We start from the raw sequence: 18,982 nt of genomic DNA on the forward strand, positions 1-18,982 counted from the left end.
GGAGCATAATGATTGGATTGTATGGTAAGAGTATATGTAATTTTATGAGAAATTGCCAAACTGTCTTGCAAAATAGCTGTAGCATTTTGCATTCCAATTGGCAATGTATGAGAGTTTCCTGTTGCTACACATCCTCACCAACATTTGGAGTTGGAATTGTTCTGGATTTGGGCCATTCTAATAGGCATGTAGTGGTGTCTCATTGCTGTTTTAATTTGCAATTCTCTAAGGACATATAATGTTGAGCATCTTTTCATATCTGTATATCTTCTTTGATGAGATGTCTGTTCAAGCCTTTTGCTCATTTTTAAATCTGTTGTTCATTTTCTTGTTGTTGAAATTTAAGAGATTTTGTATATTTTAGATAACACTTCTTTGTTAGATATGTCTTTTGCAAATATTTTCTCTTAGTCTGTGGCTTGTCTTCTCATTTTCTTAACAGTGTCTTTCACAGATGAGATGTTTTTAATGAAATCCAGTTTGTCAACTATTTCTTTCATGGATTGTGCCTTTAGTATTGTATCTAAAAAGTCATCTGCTTGTCTAAGGTAATCTAAATTTTCTCCTATATTATTTTCTAGGAGTTTTATAGTTTTATATTTTACATCTAAGTATTTATACCTTTTTTGTTGTTGTTGTTGTTGTTGTCGGAGAGGGAGTCTCACTCTGTCACCCAGGCTGGAGTGCGGTGGCACAATCTCAGCTCACTGCAACCTCTGCCTGCCAGGTTCAAATGATTCTCCTGCCTCAGCCTCCTGAGTAGCTGTGATTACAGGTGCACACCACCACACGTGGCTAATTTTTGTATTTTTAGTAGAGATGGGGTTTCACCATGTTGGCCAGGCTGGTCTCAAACTCCTGACCTCGTGATCTGCCTGCCTCAGCCTCCCAAAGTGCTGGGAATACAGGTGTGAGCCACTGCGTCTGGCTGGTATCTATACCTTTTTGCAATGTGTGGAATTATGTTGCTTTCCTCACTGCTTCACTAGACCTGGCTACTTGCCTGAAACATATCAGATTTGTTGAATAAAAATTCAAGTGTATGTGTGTATATATGTATGCATGTATTAGTATATATATTTTATAAGTGGAAAAATGTAGATCTAGTTTTGTATTTTGAGTAATAAAAATAGCTAGAAAAAATAAAATCTCAGTAAGCAGCATATAGAAAGAATTCATTATATTTAAAAATGCATACCATTATAATGCATATTTTTGTTACTGTAGTAGAAGTCTGTTATAAAATGTAGACTAGGGACCAAAATAATGCCAAAATAATTTTTCCATAGGCTAGCTAGTAAAATAGATGATTGTGTATCATTTATATACATGGAAAACATAATGAAAATCTCCTAGAAGAGGAAATTTGTAACAGTATTTTACTAAAGTACAATATTTTGTATTTTTAGGCCCTTTGGCTCTAAAAAATTTATTGTGATATGACATTTTAAAAAGGTATTTTTTGTTCCCAAGGGTGTCAGTTTATTAGGCATATATATACCCAATGTGCAGTCATGACCAGAGGGAGGTAAAGAATAATATTTATGGAGAGTAGATATTCTTGCATTTTCCCTGAACAACAAATAAAGAATGAAGAAGATTTGCCTTTATATTTTTGTGGGGGAGTGGGAGTCAAATTAAGATCCCATGGTTGGAGAAGAGTGGTGGGAGAAAAACCATCTCTGATAGCTTAGAGATTCATCTGGTGCTATAATACACACTCCACATGAAGGCAATTGTCTCAATAATATCCAATTTATTTAAAAGAGTAAATTATCATTCACATTTGTTAATTTAAAAATTCAGTGTACAGAGAGCGTACGACTTGAACTCAAGTTTCTTTACAAACTTGGGGTGCTATGTTGTGAGAGTTAGTGTACAATTTTGGTTGGTGTCTTTCCTGAATTTAGTACGTTAAATAAAGACACCAAGAACTACATGAGAAACAATGTATGATTCTTAAAAAGAAACTGAGTTTAATTATATCAGAGAAAAATCTGTTTAAAATAAATTCCTTTATTTAAAAAAATCCATACGATAAGATAATTTTGATATGTAACTGAAACCATATTGCTTTCAGGATGAGATCTTGTTGGCTGGAATGCATCAACTATTCGATAGTCCTTATATTCTGGGAAGATTCTTTGGCAGTTTTCGTCCCAACAGACTAGTTAAAGGGGCCTAAAGAGACAAGTTTTATTTAGGGTTTAACTGCTGAATATACAATCCAGTTTCTTTATAGGAAAACCACTGGAGTTAAAGAACTAATAGGATTTTAGGCTTGTTTATATGCCTAAGAGAAGATGATAGCACCAAAATCCATAATCAACACAGGGTAATTAACATTTCTACTTGTTTTTTATTTCAGCCTATGCTAGTTGCAAGGGTAACTGCTCTCTGTTTTAAAAATAAACATTTGAAGCCAGTGCATTTCAAATTGCATGTAAAGTATTACTTACTGTTAGTACAGTTAGTTATTTCTTTTTGTTCTATTTAATATTCGTTAAAATCCCAATATTTGTTAATTTTCAAGTGGGCATGTTCTTGGAGTCACTTTGTAAGTAATCAATAAGGAGATATGACAATCCATTCAGACTTCCTTTTCTAGTTCCTCTTAGAGCCAGTGAAGGCTTGTCAGTACAAGAAGGTTTGGGTTAGCGTATTCAGAATCGTAGGAAATTAAAACCAGAATGGCTAGCAGCTAGAGTTTGCATAGCTGACAAATGTGTGAAACTTTTTATAGTTTTTATTGAGTATATATATTTTTTCACATTTCAAGTAAAAAAAAATTGCCTCACTCATCCTCCCTTGTTCATATGAAACTACAAATTGGCATAGATATTAATAAGCCTCAAAGATATTTTAAAATATTTGGTCTATTCATTGTATACCACAAAACTTAAGAGACATTTGACTCCATTATGTATGATATTTTGCTTATTATTTTCAAGGAGACTGCTGTAATGCTGAAAACCTCAAGCCATGTGTAACCCATGGGTGGCGTGGTTAGGAGTGCTACCACTCTTTATCCTATTAACTCAGGCAGCCCTCAAACCAGCAATGCCTCCGGTGATCAAGAGCCAGCCTTTCAACATTTTCTGGGCAGCCCCAACAATGTATTGTATGCCTTTCTTCAACATGGCTATAAATCTTCAAGTATTTAACATTATATCAAATCCTTTAGAGACTCAGAGTGGGTCAAAAATCGCCATATTTTATCCAAATGAATTAGGGTATTACCCTTACTTATCTCAAGATGGAAAATCCTTTAATGGAGGAATACCGCAGAATGTGAGCCTTTCTGAACACCTTAGGAAAACTGCTGATGACATTGGAGAAGGTGTCCCTTGGTGGAGATCAGAAGAACTTGTTGTTATTGACTGGGAAAGTTGGAAACCCCAATGGGATAGAAATCGGGGCAGCAGAATAATATATAAAAACCACTCTTTAGCCTTCACTAGAAACCATCATCCTTATTGGTCAGAAATGAAAGTGGAAACAGTTGCCCAAGAGGAATTTGAAAATGCTGGAAAAAATTTCATGAACATTACTCTCACATTGGCTTTAGAAATGAGACCAAAATGTTTATGGGGCTTTTATCTCTATCCAGACTGCTACAATTATGATTACAGAATAAATCCAGAGACGTACACAGGTAATTGTCCAAAGGATGAAGTTCTCCGCAATGACCAACTCCTGTGGCTGTGGGAAAAAAGCGCAGCACTTTATCCTTCAATACATTTGGATAAAATACTGAAGTCAAGCTTAAATGCTTTGAAATTTGTTCACTATCAAGTTAGAGAAGCCATGAGGGTTGCTGAAATGGCTAGACATGACTATGTTTTGCCAGTTTTTATTTTTTCCAGACCATTTTATTTGCATCGTACTGAAGCTCTGTCACAGGTAAGGAAAAGCACAGTCACTCACATTTTAAAAAAATGGAAATTCGGTAGAATAACTATATAAAGCCTATACATAAATGTTTTAGAATATTTATTTTCCCTTGGCAATACAATGCTGTTCTCTTATTAAACATGTATATTTCTTCAAATGTCAACTCAATTCTGAAAAATGTCACTGACAATTAGATGTACACTTAACACTTTTGGATAATGATTCTTACCAGCTTAGCATTCACAGGAGTTTCCTACAGAACAGAGGTTAAACTTGACTTAAATAATGTAACAGACAGATTAATTTTAACCAGAGAGAAATTTTAGAACTAACTTCTTAATATGAAAAGGTAGCAGCAATTTTCCAAATCAAAAACGTGCAACATAGAGCTTAGGGTAAATTATTAGCCAACTACATTTCTCATTATATTGCATTTGTATGTTTTAATTAGCTAGGCTAACTAAAAAAATTACATAGATTCTCTTGATTTTGTCTTTAACAGTCAACAATGCAATCTAGTGGTTATTGTCAAGGCATTAAAACTGGTTTATATAAGGAGACAGATATTGTCTTCAGACTGAACACAAAGCTGGAAGCCTACCGATGTGGAGATGAGCTTGTTTAGAAGATAATAAGTTTGAAGACATGGCAAGTGTCCAAACTTTAACTAGATTGTCACATAGGACATTATTGTAAGGATTCAATCATTGGATAGGTGGCTAGATAAGAAAATCCTCAAATCTCCATCCATACCTGAGAGCCAACAATACTTTATGCCAGTACCCAACACAGAAGCAGAGCTGTTGTATGGACAATACACAGCTCACTTAGACCACTTAGGTTTGAGATAAGGCCATTTAAAAGCAGTAGCAACTCTTCCTAAATATTTCAGAATAAAATCCAATTATTAATTAGATTTGACATATTCATCTTTGCAGGATTACTCAGTATTATTCAGAATGGGCTATTCATTCAATAAGTTTAGAAGGAAAAGAATCATAGCATTATGACAAAAATTTGGAAGAATCTCATGGGCACTAACCCATCTCCTAACCAAATAAAAACACTTTCTTACACTTTAACACTTTTTGATGGGGGCACTTCTTATATTAGAAGGGAAACTGCCATTTGGGGGAAATATTAATTCCTAGAAAGTTTTTGAGTATATTTAATCTACTTTTCCTCTTAATAACTTTGTACCACTAGTTCTAATTCTACCTTCTGGTGCAACATAGAATACAGCAAATCCTTCTTTCAAAAGGCAGTTGTCCAGGTGTTTTAGGATATCAGTCATGCCTACCAAAGTCTTCTTGCTAAGGTATTCCTCAAGTGATGCCAGCTTTCTCAAATCACTTTACTTTCTTAAATCCTTTTCAGAAAAAAAACCTGGGTTATATTTATTCATTGAGAAATTCTTGAGTGCCTACCTTGTGTCAGGAATTACATGTTATTAGTAATAACAGTAGAAAATAATAATAATTCATGCAGTCAAAGAGTTCACCTTGAGAGAAAATGGGAGAATGAGATGAGCCACATTTTCATAAAAGCCTTGTTCATTGCTTTCCTATTTTTTGTACTATTGGACTTTTTAATCTTTTTTATTTTTAATTTTTGTGGGTACATTAGACTTTTAAAGTAAATTATATGCTAAGTATCACCTCTGAGCTCTACTTGAGAAATCAATAGACTGCATTCTCTACTCACCAAAATATATAGAATTACCTGAGCATTATATTGCATTGTTTTAATGCTTTCCTATTGCCTTCCATGTATCATATATCAAAAAACAGTATGGGTTTTTCTCACCTTTGGTCTAAGTAACATAACTTTCCAACGCATTTTTTTTTAAACCAGTCCTGTTTGGTATTTGCTTTCAGGAGTGTCACAATTAAAATAAGTGACTACATTTAGGTTTAAGGAATGTGATATTAGTCAGTATAATGGAAGAATGATTTCCTTTCTTGTTGTATTACTTAGACAAATTGCAGAACATAAATGCCAGTATTCCTGAAACCTTCCTATAACGCAGGAAAGCTTACAGTGGCGTGACAATTTACTCATTGCAGTCTGTGAGCACTCCACCTTTGCACTGGATCTCTGACTCTCCATACCTTGTAGGGGAGAAAAGAATGCAGATTGCGCCATCGGTCATCCCCTTTATCTCCCATCTCTCCCTATTTCCTACTTCTTTGCTCTTGGCCTATATACATTAGCATAACATCCTCGGTTTCTTATCTTTATGAACTGTAATCTGTATAGTCACCCAATTTGAAAGTCACTTGGCTGCCTCCCTTCTCCTCTTTCCATTATCCAATGGGTAACTAAAACTTATCCATCTTTATTTCCAAATAACTCTTCAATCTGTTCCCTCTGCTTTACAAGGATTTACATTGCCTTTGTTGAGGCATCATCATTTCTCACCGAACAATTTCTATCACCTCCTAATTGGTGTTCCTGCCTGTACTGTCTTGACCTTGCCCTCCAATGCATTCTTCTTCTTCTTCTTTTTTTTTTTTGAGATGGAGTCTCGTTCTGTCACCCAGGCTGGAGTGCAGTGGTATGATCTTGGCTCACTGCAACCTCCGTCTCCTGGGTTCAAGTGATTCTCCCACCTCAGCCTCCTGAGTAGCTGGGATTACAGGCGTGTGCCACCACGCCGGCTAATTTTTGTATTTTTAGTAGAGACAGGGTTTCACCATTTTGGTCAGGCTGGTCTCAAACTCCTGACCTCAGGTGATCCACCCGCCTCAGCCTCCCAAAGTGCTGGGATTACCCATCCTCCAATGCATTCTTTATATGCAAAAAGAAAAAAAAATCAAAGTTGCAAATTTGTGTCTTTCCAGCACTAAATTTTTAACATTTATTTATGTATTTATTTATTTGAGATGGAGTCTCGCCCTGTCACCCAAGCTGGAGTTTAGTGGCAGGATCTCGGCTCACTGCAACCTCCGCCTCCTGAATTCAAGAGACTCTCCTGCCTCAGCCTCCCGAGTAGCTGGGATTACAGGCAGGCACCACCATGCCTGGCTATTTTTGTATTTTTAGTAGAGATAGGGTTTCACCATGTTGGCCAGGCTGGTCTCGAACTACTCACCTTGAGTCATCTGTCTGCCTTGGGCTCCCAAATTGCTGAGATTACAGGCATGAGCCACTGCGCCTGACCAGTTGTCTTAACACTTTAAAACAGCATTTTTCTCTTTGTATGTGGATTCTGTTTATACATAGAAATTCATATGTTTTTACTTTCCAAATTCTGTGTGCTTTACCACAAGGAAGTACTGGGAGTTCTCTGGATGGACTGTGATTTTGCCTGGATCTAAGTCTCTGCTCTTATTCTTCCTGTGGATATAAAACTCTGCTCTCTCTAGACTGTCTTGTGAATTCATACTCATTCTCAAGAGTCTACTGATTCTCATTCCCAAGAGTCATATGAAATTTAACGTGTTAAGGAAGCCTTGCCAGACTCTTCCATGAAGTATTAAGCACTTCTAATTTATATATGCTTTGTGAGTGCTACTAATATAAAAATTATTGTATTATAGTCACTTGTTTATATGTCTGTCTCAACCATTAGACTAAAAAGCATTCCTTCAAGAACAGGAATTGAAATCTATTTCATTTTTATATTCTCAGTGTTTAGAATATTGCCTGGAACATTGTAAGTATTTCTCAAATAAATCTAAGAATCCAAGGCAGTATCACCTTTTCCAATTCTGGTATGCTCTTTTGTTTTATTTTTTGTATGATAGCTTTATTTAAAAGAAATGCCTTTTTTTCTGTGTATTAAAATTTATATTTTAGTTGACATATACAATTGTAGTATGTATTTATCGTATACAACATAATGTTTTGAGGTACATATACATTGTAGAATGGTTAAATCTAGCTAATTAACAAATTCATGACCTCACAGTTATTTTTATTTTAAGAACATTTAATATCCACTCTCTCAGCATTTTTCAAGAATACAATATGTTGTCATTACCTATAGACACCATGCTATAAAATAGATCTCTTGAACTTATTCCTCCTATCTAATTGTAATTATGTATTCTTTAACCAACATTTCCTCAATCCCCTCTCCCTCCTAACCACCTCAGCCTCGGGTAATCACCATTCTACTATCTACTTCCATGAGATTAACTTTTTCAGATTCTATCTGAGTGAGATCATGCAGTATTTACCTTGTGGTACGTCCTTTGTTTTGGAAACAAAGATATCGTTATTAACATGTTCCTTATCACAGTTGAGGGGTTGAGTCTTATTATTGCATTATCACTGACAAAATTTGACTTGGTGGAAACTACTCCTGATGCCTCTCTTTTCTAGGAGGACTTAGTGCATACAATTGGCGAAAGTGCCGCATTGGGGGCAGCAGGAGTAATATTGTGGGGAGGATATGAATATTCTGCTTCAAAGGTAAGCAATGATTTCTCTGTCAGCAACTTGAATATACTTTTGAGATTGGTTTAAAAACATTTTTTTTTTCGCATCAGAGTCAAATGGTTGCTGATTATCTGCTTACTTGACCTTAGTGAAATTCAAAAAGTACAGGGTCTAACATTGAGCACCTACTCCATACCAGCCATTGTGGTTAGTAGAAGGGTAGAAAGAGCACAATCATTCTAATCAGACAGCTAAGTGAGAAACTGATGTTTATGTCCTAGGGGTGTAATTTTGAGCATGTTAGTTAACATTTCTGAGTCTCAGCCTCTCCATCTAAAAAATTAGACTAAAATAAAACCTCCTCTGCAGGATTTTGGTAGATTAAATGGCATAATATATATGTGACAAACAAAAAGTAATAAATTTTAAAAATGAATAATTATTTCATTTGCACTGAGGGCAGATTCTCCAAAAATGATAAATAATTCTTTTTTTTTTATTTTTTTTTTTGTGAGGCAGTCTCACTCTGTCACCCAGACTGGAGTGCAGTGGCGCAATCTTGGCTCACTGCAACCTCTGCCTCCCAGGTACAAGTGATTCTCGTGACTCAGCCTCCTGACTAGCTGGGACTACAGGCATGTGCCACCATGTCTGACTTATTTTTTTGTATTTTTAGTAGAGACAGGGTTTCGTTATGTTGGCCAGGCTGGTCTCAAACTCCTGGCCTTAAGCTATCTGCCCGCCTCGGCCTCCTAAAGTGTTGGGATTACAGGCATTAGCCACTGTACCTGGCCCAAAAATGATTCTTTACTTTGCTGATTACCTATTATAGAAATGCATGTGGGAGAAAAATCTATTTGTATATAAAGGTTTATTAACAATCTACTCTGTTCTGGCTGGGCACGGTGGCTCACGCCTGTAATCCCTGTAATCCCAGCACTTTGGGAGGCCGAGGCAGGTGGATCACTTGTGGTCAGGAGTTCGAGACCAGCCTGACCAACATGGAGAAACCCCGTCTCTACTAAAAATACAAAATTAGCTGGATGTGGTGGTGCACACCTGTAATCCCAGCTACTCAGGAGGCTGAGGCAAGAGAATCGCTTGAACCTGGGATGCAGAGTTGGCGGTGAGCCAAGATTGTGCCATTGCGCCCCAGCTTGGGCAACAAGAGTGAAACTCCATCTCAAAAAAAAAAAAAAAATTACCAATCTCCCTTTTATTATAAGAACACTTAATATGAAATCTACCCTCTTAAATTTTGGAGTGCTTAATACATTGTTAACCATAGACACTATGTTGTACAGGAGATCTCTCGAACTTGTTTATCTAGCGTAACTAAACTAGCATATCTCGGACTTATTTATCTAGCATAACTGAAACGTTACAACCTTTAAATAACAACTTCTCATTTCTCCCACCCTCAGCCCCTTACAACTATTACTGTGTTCTCTGCTTCTACGAGTTTGGCTATTTTAGATACCTCGTAAGTAGAATCATGTAGTATTTGTCCTTCTGTGACTGCCTTAGTTCACACAGAATAATGTCCCCCAGGTTCATCTGGTTGTCATAAATGACATTATTTCCTTCTTTTAAAAGGCTGACTAATATTTCATTGTATGTATATACCGAATTATCCTTATTCATTTATCTGTCAACAGACACTTGGATTGTTTCCATTTCTTGGCTATTGTGAATAGTGCTGCAATATACATGGGAATGCAGACACCTCTTTGAGATTGCAATTTCACTTCTTTTATATATCCAGAAGTATATATGCATTTATACTGAATCATATAGTAGTTATTATAGTTAGAATTTTTTGAGGAATCTTCCAAACTGTTTTCCATAGCTCTTGTACCAATTAACATTCCCATCAACAGGGTATGGGGGTTCCCATTTCTCTACAACTTCAACACTTGTTATCTTTTATTTTTTAAATAATACCCATCCTAACAGGTGTGAGGTGATAGCTCATTGTTTTGATTTACATTTCCCCAATAATTATGATTTTGAGCGTCTTTTCATATACCTGTTAGCTCTTTGTATGTCTTCTTTGGAGAAATGTTTGTTCAAGTCCTTTGCTTAATCTTTGATTGGGTTATATATATTTTTTGCTGAGTCATAGAAGTTCATTATATATTTTGGATATTGACCTCTATCAGACATATGGTTTGGAAATATTTCTACTATTCTGTAGGTTATCTCTTCATACTGCTGTTTCTTTTGCTGTGCAACAGCTTTTCAGTTTGATGTGTCCCATTTGTCCATGTTTCTTTTTGTTGCCTGTCCTTTTGGTGTCATGTCTAAGGAATAATTGCCAAGACCAGTGTCAAGAAGCATTCTCCCTATGTTTTCTTCTAGGAGTTTTACAGTATTCGGTCTAATGTTAAATAAGTCTTTAGTCCAGTTTGAATTGACTTTTGTGTGTGGTATAAGATAGGGATCCAATTTCATTTCTGGGCCTACAGATATCTAGTTTTCCCAACTCCATCTCTTGAAGAGACTATCCTTTCTCTGTTGTGTTCTTGGCACTCTTGTCAAACATCAGTTGATCATATATGTGTAGGTTTACTTCTGGACCCTCTATTCTGTTCCTGTGACTTGTATATCTTCCTTTATACCAGAAACATAGTGTTTTAATTATTGTAGAATTGTAATATATATTTAAATGAGGAAATATGAAGCCTCCAGTTTTGTTCTTCTTTCTCAAGGTTACTTTGGCTGTTCTGGGCCTTTTGTGGTTCCATATAAAGTTTAGTTTTTTGTTTTCTATTTCTGTAAAAAATGCCATTGGGATTTTGATGGGGATAGCATCAAGCCTGCAGATCACTTTGGATAGTATGGACATTTTAACAATATTAAGTTTTTCTATCCATAAACATAGGTTATCTTTTATTTATGTCTCCTTTAACGCCTTTTATCAATATTATGTAGTTTTTTGATGTACAAGTCTTTCACTTTTTTGGTTAAGTTTATTCCTAAGTATTTTATTATTTTTAATGGTATTGTAAATGGAATTGTTTTCTTAGTTTCCTTTTCAGATGGCTCACTATTAATAGATGGAAATTCAACTAATTTTTGTATGTTGATTTTGTATCCTGCAACCTTACTGAATTTCTTTATTACTTATGACATTTTTTGTAGTTTTTAGGGTTTTCTATATATAGAACTATATCATCTGCAGCAAGAATAATTTTAAATTCAGATTCATTTTTATTTCTTGTCTAATTGCTCTAGCTAGGACTTCTAGTACTATGTTGAATAGAAGTGGTCAGAGTTGGCTGGATGAGATGGCTCATGCCTATAATCCCAGTACTTTGAGAAGCTGAGGGATGAAGGTTGCTTGAGGCCAGGAGTTCAAACCCAGCCTGGGCAACATAATGTGACCCCATCTCTACAAAAGGTAAAAAAGAAAAAACTAGCCAGGTGTGTTGGTGTGTGCTTGTAGTCCTAGCTTCTCAGGAGGCTACAGCAGGAGGATGACTTGAACCCAGGAGTTCAAAGCTGTAGTGAGCTATGACTATGCTACTGCACTTCAGCCTGGGTGACAGACTCCATCTGTTAAAGAAAAATAATTAAATTAAAATGAATAAAAGAGAAGTGATTAGAGTGAGTATCCTTGTGTTATTTCTGATGTTAGAGAAAAAGCTTTCAACTTTTCATCATTGACTATGATGTTAGCTATGGGCTTGTCATATGTGGCCTTTATATGTTATGGCACATTCTTTCTACACCTATTGTTTTAAGAGTTTTTACTGTGAAGGGGTGTTAAATTTTTAAAAAGTGCTTTTTCTGCTTCTAGTAAGATGATCATAGGATTTTTATTTTTCATTCTGTTTATGTGGTATATCACATTTATTGATTTGTGTGTGTTGAATCATCCTTGCATCCCAGGAATAAATCCTACTTGATCATGGTGTATGATACTTTTAATGTGCTATTGAATTTGGGTTGCTATTATTTTGTTGAGGATTTTTGCATCCAGTTTCATCAGGGATATTGGCTGATAATTTTCTTTTCTTACAGCATCTTTGCCTTGCTTTGGTATCAGGGTAATGCTGGCATCATAAAGTGAGTTTGAAAGTGTTTCCTTTTCTTCAATATTTTTGAAGAGTTAGAGAAAGATTAGCATTATTTTTTTAATGTTTGGCACAATTCACTGGTGAAGTTTTCAGGTCCAGGGCTCTTCTTTGTTGGGAATTTTTGGATTAATGATTCAGTCTCCATGTTCGTTATTGGTCTATTCAGATATTCTATTTGTTTTTTCATTTTTAGTTCTAGAAGTTATATATACACACACATATATATTTATATATATACACATATATATTTTATATATATATACACACACATATATATTTATATATATATGAATTTATTCATTTCTTCTAGGTTATCCCGAGTTACCTAGATAGTACACACAAAATAACTCTATTAATTTTCACAAAATAACTACTACTTTTCTAAAGCTGCCTTTGAGTATGGTCATCCATCCCACTGCTTAAGTGAAAATTCTGAGACCACAGCTCTGCCTCACTTCCAGGCATTAACAAACAGTCTCAGTTTCAGGAATTAAAATGTCTAGTCTTATAAAATATAAAAATAGCAATCTCTTTTCATTCAGTGTGACACAAATTAGGATGTCAGCATTGTTAAGAACAGGAGTCCTGTGATGAGACTGCTTGAGTTTCAATGCTCACTTTTTGTCACCTACTAGCTGTGTGACCTTGATCAAGTAATTGACTTTTCAATTTCTTTATCTGTACAATGAAAGAAATAATAGTATCTCTCCTATAGGACTTTTATGAGAATTACACTATTGATATATGTACAGCACTTAAAACTGTACATGGCAGATGGCAAGTGCCATGTAAGTGTTGATTATTACTTCTTACCTCTCTTCCCCACGCACCAGGCTTGGATCTGAGGTGTGGAGAAGAGGGGTATGGTGAGTTCTTTTGTTCAGCTAATTCAAAGATGGGTTTAGAAGATGGGGATGAGGATGAGAAAAGGTGGCAATATAATTTTTTTAAGTTTAATGACATCAGTAATTATCTTTCCTGCTGAAAGCCTTTTGATACGGCTGCCATTTAGTGGCTGACTTTTTCTTACATGAAGCGCTGCTGCAATTTGGTTACAGGAAACCCCCTTCTCCCCACAACTCTCACCAGCACATGACACCATTCTCTGCTTTGAACAATGCAGGCTTTAGCTACCACCTTGAAACTTCCCCTTTACTTCTTCCCCAGAAGTACCTCCTACATTCCCTTTGCCCTTGGACTTTTCAGGAAGATGCATGCCTGGCTACCTCTGTAAAATCTACTTGGATCATGAAAATACTCCTATACCCTTGTTCTGTTAAATTACATGAAGGCAGGCCACTCCCACTGCTGTCATCTCTCCTCAGTGTCTTTATTCCAAGAACCTGTAGCAGAGCTTTGCGCATAGTAATGTGTGCTGAATAAATATTTGCAGAGTGAATAAATAAACATGTCAGCCTCCAAGCTCCCAGTGGTTCCCGTGGGGTTCTAGGACAGTGCTCTCTACTTCAAATTCCTTTCACAGAATATTCCTTCTGCCCTGATAATTTCTAGCCATTTATGTATGCTGGAGATGGGTAAATGTCTCTAACTCCTTAGTTGTCAACCCCACTGTCTTCAGCTTTGGGTTTCAGGTGAAATCTCTCTTTCTCTCTCTCTCTCTATATATATATATCTATGATAAATCTATATCTATATATATATAATGTATTTAGATTTTTATAAATTATATGTAAAGTTCCTGTCTTTTTTTTAACCAGGTTACATATAAATGGTGTAACAGGTTTCCCCCAATTGAAGCATGTATTTGGGATGGTCTGATTAAATCCAAGCTGTCACATAGACAAAATTCTCTTTTAGATTCCTGATGTAAATCTTTAAATACAGATCATCTTTCCTTAGAGCAGCTGAAATAGCCATGTAATCACATCCAAGAGGCTGACAAATCCAACTCTAGAAGCAATAATTAAGGTTGATATAATCAAAACTTTCATAGTAAAATAGAAGAGGAGGTAGTGAGATGGAGAGACAATGGGTTATAAAGAATCTGGCTTTTCCCAAAGAGAGATCTGGCCTTTGTCCTTGGCTTCTGGGTGGTAATCTGGGGATATCTTTGTTTAGGGTGGATATAGTCACACCTAATAGTTTTATGATAAGGGCTGACTATGCCTCAAGAATCAACCATGTCACAAAGGGTGAAACAATGGGTAGATGCTTCAAGCTATGCATTATCAATGAGTTGGAGCTTGAGTTGAACCACTTAGTCAATCAATCAATCATGTCTCTTCCTTTTTTGATTAGTTAGGCTTGTCAGATATAAATGTTTGATGGTTTTCTTTTTTTGAAGACCTATTCTTTATCAATTCAATTTTCTAATTCATAAATTTATACTTTTAACTTTATTATTTCTTTTCATGAGATTGCTTTCTAAAAAATTATTTTTCTAATTTCTTGAATGCTTGTTAAATTTATTATTTTATTCCTCTATGTTAAATAATCAAAACTATTGCAATAAAAAGTGTTACTTTTGCATCTAGTATTAGCATGCTTTAAAATGTTAGGACTTTTTTTCAGATCCAAAGACAGAGTAGAAGATAAACTTCCACAAAAAGGTGCACATTTCTTTGGATAAAGATTTAAAATTAGAAGCTAATTTTATATATCTAGCTAACGCTCCAGATACACTGAAAGTCAAGAAAGTTTGCCATAATGGGTAGAATGTCACTTGCTGGGTTCTGCGAAATTGGTGACCAGCTTCTGATAATGAGATAGAGATAGGAAATGCACTGATTCAATGCAGCAGGTAGCAACTAAGGTGGAGCTTCTAAGGGTGGAAAAATAACTGAGAAGATGCAGAGAGTTGGGGGAACAGGAAGCATGGAAAAAAGCGTAAGTGGAAAGCAAGCCACTCAGTACCCCATCAGCTACCAGTACACAGTGCTGTAGAGCTGAATGGGAGTCCAGGTGAAAGCCAATGCCAAAATGCCTTGTTTCTGGTTTGATAATTGGATTGCCCGGTAAACAAAAGCACTTATGACTAGGCATTGACATTGAAAATCACTTTGGGTGTATTAACACATTTTAACATGTAGTATTCCAGTTGCTTTTATTTTTCTAATTAATTTGAAATTGTAATTTTAAAAATTTCCTTTTGGACCAAATTGCTACTTGGGAGGATATTTTTAATCTGTAAAAAACTAGGATTTTTGTGTCTACTTCTTTTATTATTGATTCCTATTTTACTTAATTATAGAGAGAAATATATGTATGCTTACTGTATTTAGAACAGATTGTGGAGACTAGTTGGGAGTCAATCATCCAGGCGAGAGCTAGTAGTGACCTGAAACAGAATGGTAGCAAGGGTTGAATTCTGGATATATTTCGAAGGTAGACTGAAAAGGACTTGCTGATGGATTAACTGTAAGGGGAAAAAGGAGTGATGAATAACTCCAAGGTTTTGCTCCTGAGGCACTGGAAAGAGGGAGTTGGCTTATGCTGAGATGGGGAAGTCTGGGAAGAGGGTCAGATTATGTTGGAGTACGTTAAGTTTGAAATGCTTGTACGACATCCAGGTAGAGATGTGAAGTAAATAGGTGGGTATATAATCAATTCAGGGATAAGGTCTGGGTGGTACACATTTGGGGGTTGTATTTAAAGTAATGAGATGGGGTGAGCTTATCCAGTGAAATAGTACAGCTATAGAAGAGAAGAGGTCTAAGATTTAAGCCAGGGGCACTTCAGTGTTAAATGTAGGAAAGATGAACAGGAGCCAGTAAAGAAGACTGAGAAGGAACATCTAGTGAGGTTGGGGATAAAACAGGGATGTGATGTTCTGGAAGCTAAGTGAAGAAGGTATTTCAAGGAGGGTGGCTGCAACAGAACAGGGAATGCCCAAGTTGAAGTTGATTATATTTGCCAGTGTTCTATGTTGTCTTCATTTGACTCCTGCTGACCTTTGTCTTTCTTGGTTGCTTTTTCGTCCTTCCTCTTTTTCCTTCCCAACTGCCCTTTTCCCCTTCCTTCTTTCCTTTGCTTCAATTGTTTGCCTGTTTTATTTTATTGTGTGTTTCTTAGAAACCTCCTCAGATGCCTCAGACAAGGAGTCTTGTCCTGACTAAAAACAGCATGTGTTTCTAAACATAGTATGAGACTGCCTCCGACTGAATGTGCCTGTAACAAATAATATTGCTTACATGATCTTCAGAATTTGCTATTGCCAAAGTGCTGGCCTTGTTCAACTACCTGTCAATTAAGAGCTTTATTCTGCCTTATGACTTTCAATTTGAATCTCCCAAATCTTTACCAGATGGAGTCACAGTTCTGGGGCCTCCTCTTACTGAGAAAATATCCCACTGTTCTAAGCTTAATTGGTTTTTAATTATGAATTAGTTTTAATATTGATAAAATAAATAATTAAATGCTAATAGAAAACTCAATTTATGTTATTAATTAATCTACTAGAATTTTTCCATGGTCCTACCTGTATGGATCAAGGCAGACATTTATCAAGATTCCTGCCAGGCTCTTCTGGATTAGCTGATAATATCATTTCAATTAGGTTTGCCCATCCTAGCTGCACAATGTGATCATTAATCTGTAGAAATGTGTCCTAGAGTTAAAGCCCAATGCTATGGACACACCAATGAAATACCCAATGGTAGACTTGTGGGAAGACATTCTTACCTATTATCATCGGACCCTATATACAATGTACAAGTAACACTAGCATTTGGTGTAAATAATGATCTTTTATATTCTACCTCCTAAAAACTGACTGATGGACAAGTATGTTATATTTATATTATGAAATACTGAACAGCAATTAAAATGGAAAAATGCTACATGTATCAACATAAAAAATGGAAAATGTTAAGTTCAAAAAGCAAATTGCAAAAATATCCTACATGATTATATATACGTAAATGTTTAAAAAGCACAAAATAATACTCCCTCTTGTTCATAATTACACACACACACACACACACACACACACACACACACCTCTAAAAACCTGGATGAGAACTCATCAACTTTAGGAGAATTGTTATCTCTTCAGAGGTAGGGAGAAGAATAGGATGACTTGGTAGTTTTTGAAAAATCTGACCTAATGTTAAAATATATTGAGTATCAACATTGAAAATGTTTCACAATTAAAGTTCAATTTTAACAAACCATCCCCATATTAATGATATGTTTTAAAAGTATCACTACAAATATATCTTTACATTAAGGAACAGTCTTTACTGGGACACTGTGAGATCATCTTCACCTGGAAATGATACGAATTTAGTTGGGTCATAGTCTTCCCAATTAAAGGCATGGCTCATTACTCACATGACCCTATAAAGGCTTAGTCCCTCCTTTAAATAGCTAATCCACACAAATGCTCCTCCTCCTCAGCCTTACCAAATACAAAACTTTAGGCATTAATACTGCCTGGATTATGGAATCACACTTTGAGAGTGCTTTAAGTAGATTTCTGTTTTTCCTACAGGAGAACTGCTTATCTGTGCAGCAATCTATCCGAGGGCCTTTGGGCCATTATGCTGTGAATGTGACATCTGCAGCCAAGCTCTGCAGTCAGAGTCTATGTAACAATCATGGAAGATGTATTCGAAAAACACCTGAGTCCTCCTTCTATCTGCATATGCCTGAAAGCAGTGGTAAGGAATATGTTCTAAACAAGAGTTTCAGATTCATCATTTCTGAAAATAATAAACAGAAGACAATAAAAGACATGAAGAATGGATTTGTGTGTCACTGCTATTACGGCTGGCATGGACCGTCTTGTCATGATAACTCTTCAGATCTCCTAAGAGTGATGAATAAGGCTCCTACTGTTAACTTCAATTTATTAGTTTTTCTCAGTATGGCTTCTTCTGTGATTCTGCTAAAAAAAATTTTAGCCCTTACTACAATGCCAATTTTTCCTTGAAATACCAAACAGTAGCAAGTGTTGATTTTTTTCAACCTCAAGCCTCTCCCAAAATATGTATTGACTTTAAAGTAAAAAATAAAAATAAAAAAGTTAGTCATTGATGCCACTCATTGATATAGCAATTATTTACTGGGTGTTTACCTCATGCAAGGCAATAGGGAAAAGAAAGTGAATATACCTGCTCTCAGGGAGCTTAAATACTTGTGGGAAAATGAACAATGATAAATAAGCAATAAACAAGCCTGGACAACATAGCAAGATCCCATCTCTACAAAAAATGTAAAAAATAGCTGAGTGTGGTGGTGTGGACTGTAGTCCCAGCAACTTCAGCCTGAGGTGGGAGGATCATTGAGCCCAGGAGTTCAAAGCTGTGGTAAGCTATGATTGTGTGACTGCACTGCAGTCTGAGTGACAAAGTGAGACCCCGTCTCAAAAAAAATTTTTTAAAGACCCAATAAACTAACAAGCACACATATATTTGGTGGCTGCAAGTGCTCTGGAGAATAACAATGAGGGGTAAAATGATTAGGGAGTGTGAGAGAACACTGGAAATGTAAGAGAGTCAAAGCCTCTCTGATGAGATGTCTTGAAGGCAGGAGCAGGTCACAAATAGATCCGAGGAAATGCATTCTTGGAATAGGGAATAGCAAATGCAGAAGCAAATCACTGTTTGCACTCCAGTAATTGGGGATCCCTAAATATTACAAGTGATCATTTTCTCAAG

General features: G+C 36.0%; 1 protein-coding gene across 1 annotated transcript in view; it reads left to right on the plus strand.

Annotated features, from left to right (window-relative positions):
* Positions 1–18,363, plus strand: part of LOC738764 (hyaluronidase-4-like) — a 36,662-nt gene extending 18,299 nt beyond the window's left edge. Inside the window, exons 2-5 of the mRNA XM_001139800.5 lie at positions 443–548; positions 2,952–3,903; positions 8,224–8,313; positions 17,815–18,363. Coding sequence (XP_001139800.4) covers positions 2,983–3,903; positions 8,224–8,313; positions 17,815–18,255 — 1,452 coding nt within the window. The 5' untranslated portion in view covers positions 443–548; positions 2,952–2,982 and the 3' untranslated portion in view covers positions 18,256–18,363. The remainder of the gene's footprint in view (positions 1–442; positions 549–2,951; positions 3,904–8,223; positions 8,314–17,814) is intronic.
* The last annotated feature ends 619 nt before the right edge of the window (positions 18,364–18,982 follow it).

This window comes from Pan troglodytes, chromosome 6 (assembly GCF_028858775.2).
Source record: "Pan troglodytes isolate AG18354 chromosome 6, NHGRI_mPanTro3-v2.0_pri, whole genome shotgun sequence".
Classification (NCBI taxonomy): Eukaryota; Metazoa; Chordata; class Mammalia; order Primates; family Hominidae; genus Pan; species Pan troglodytes.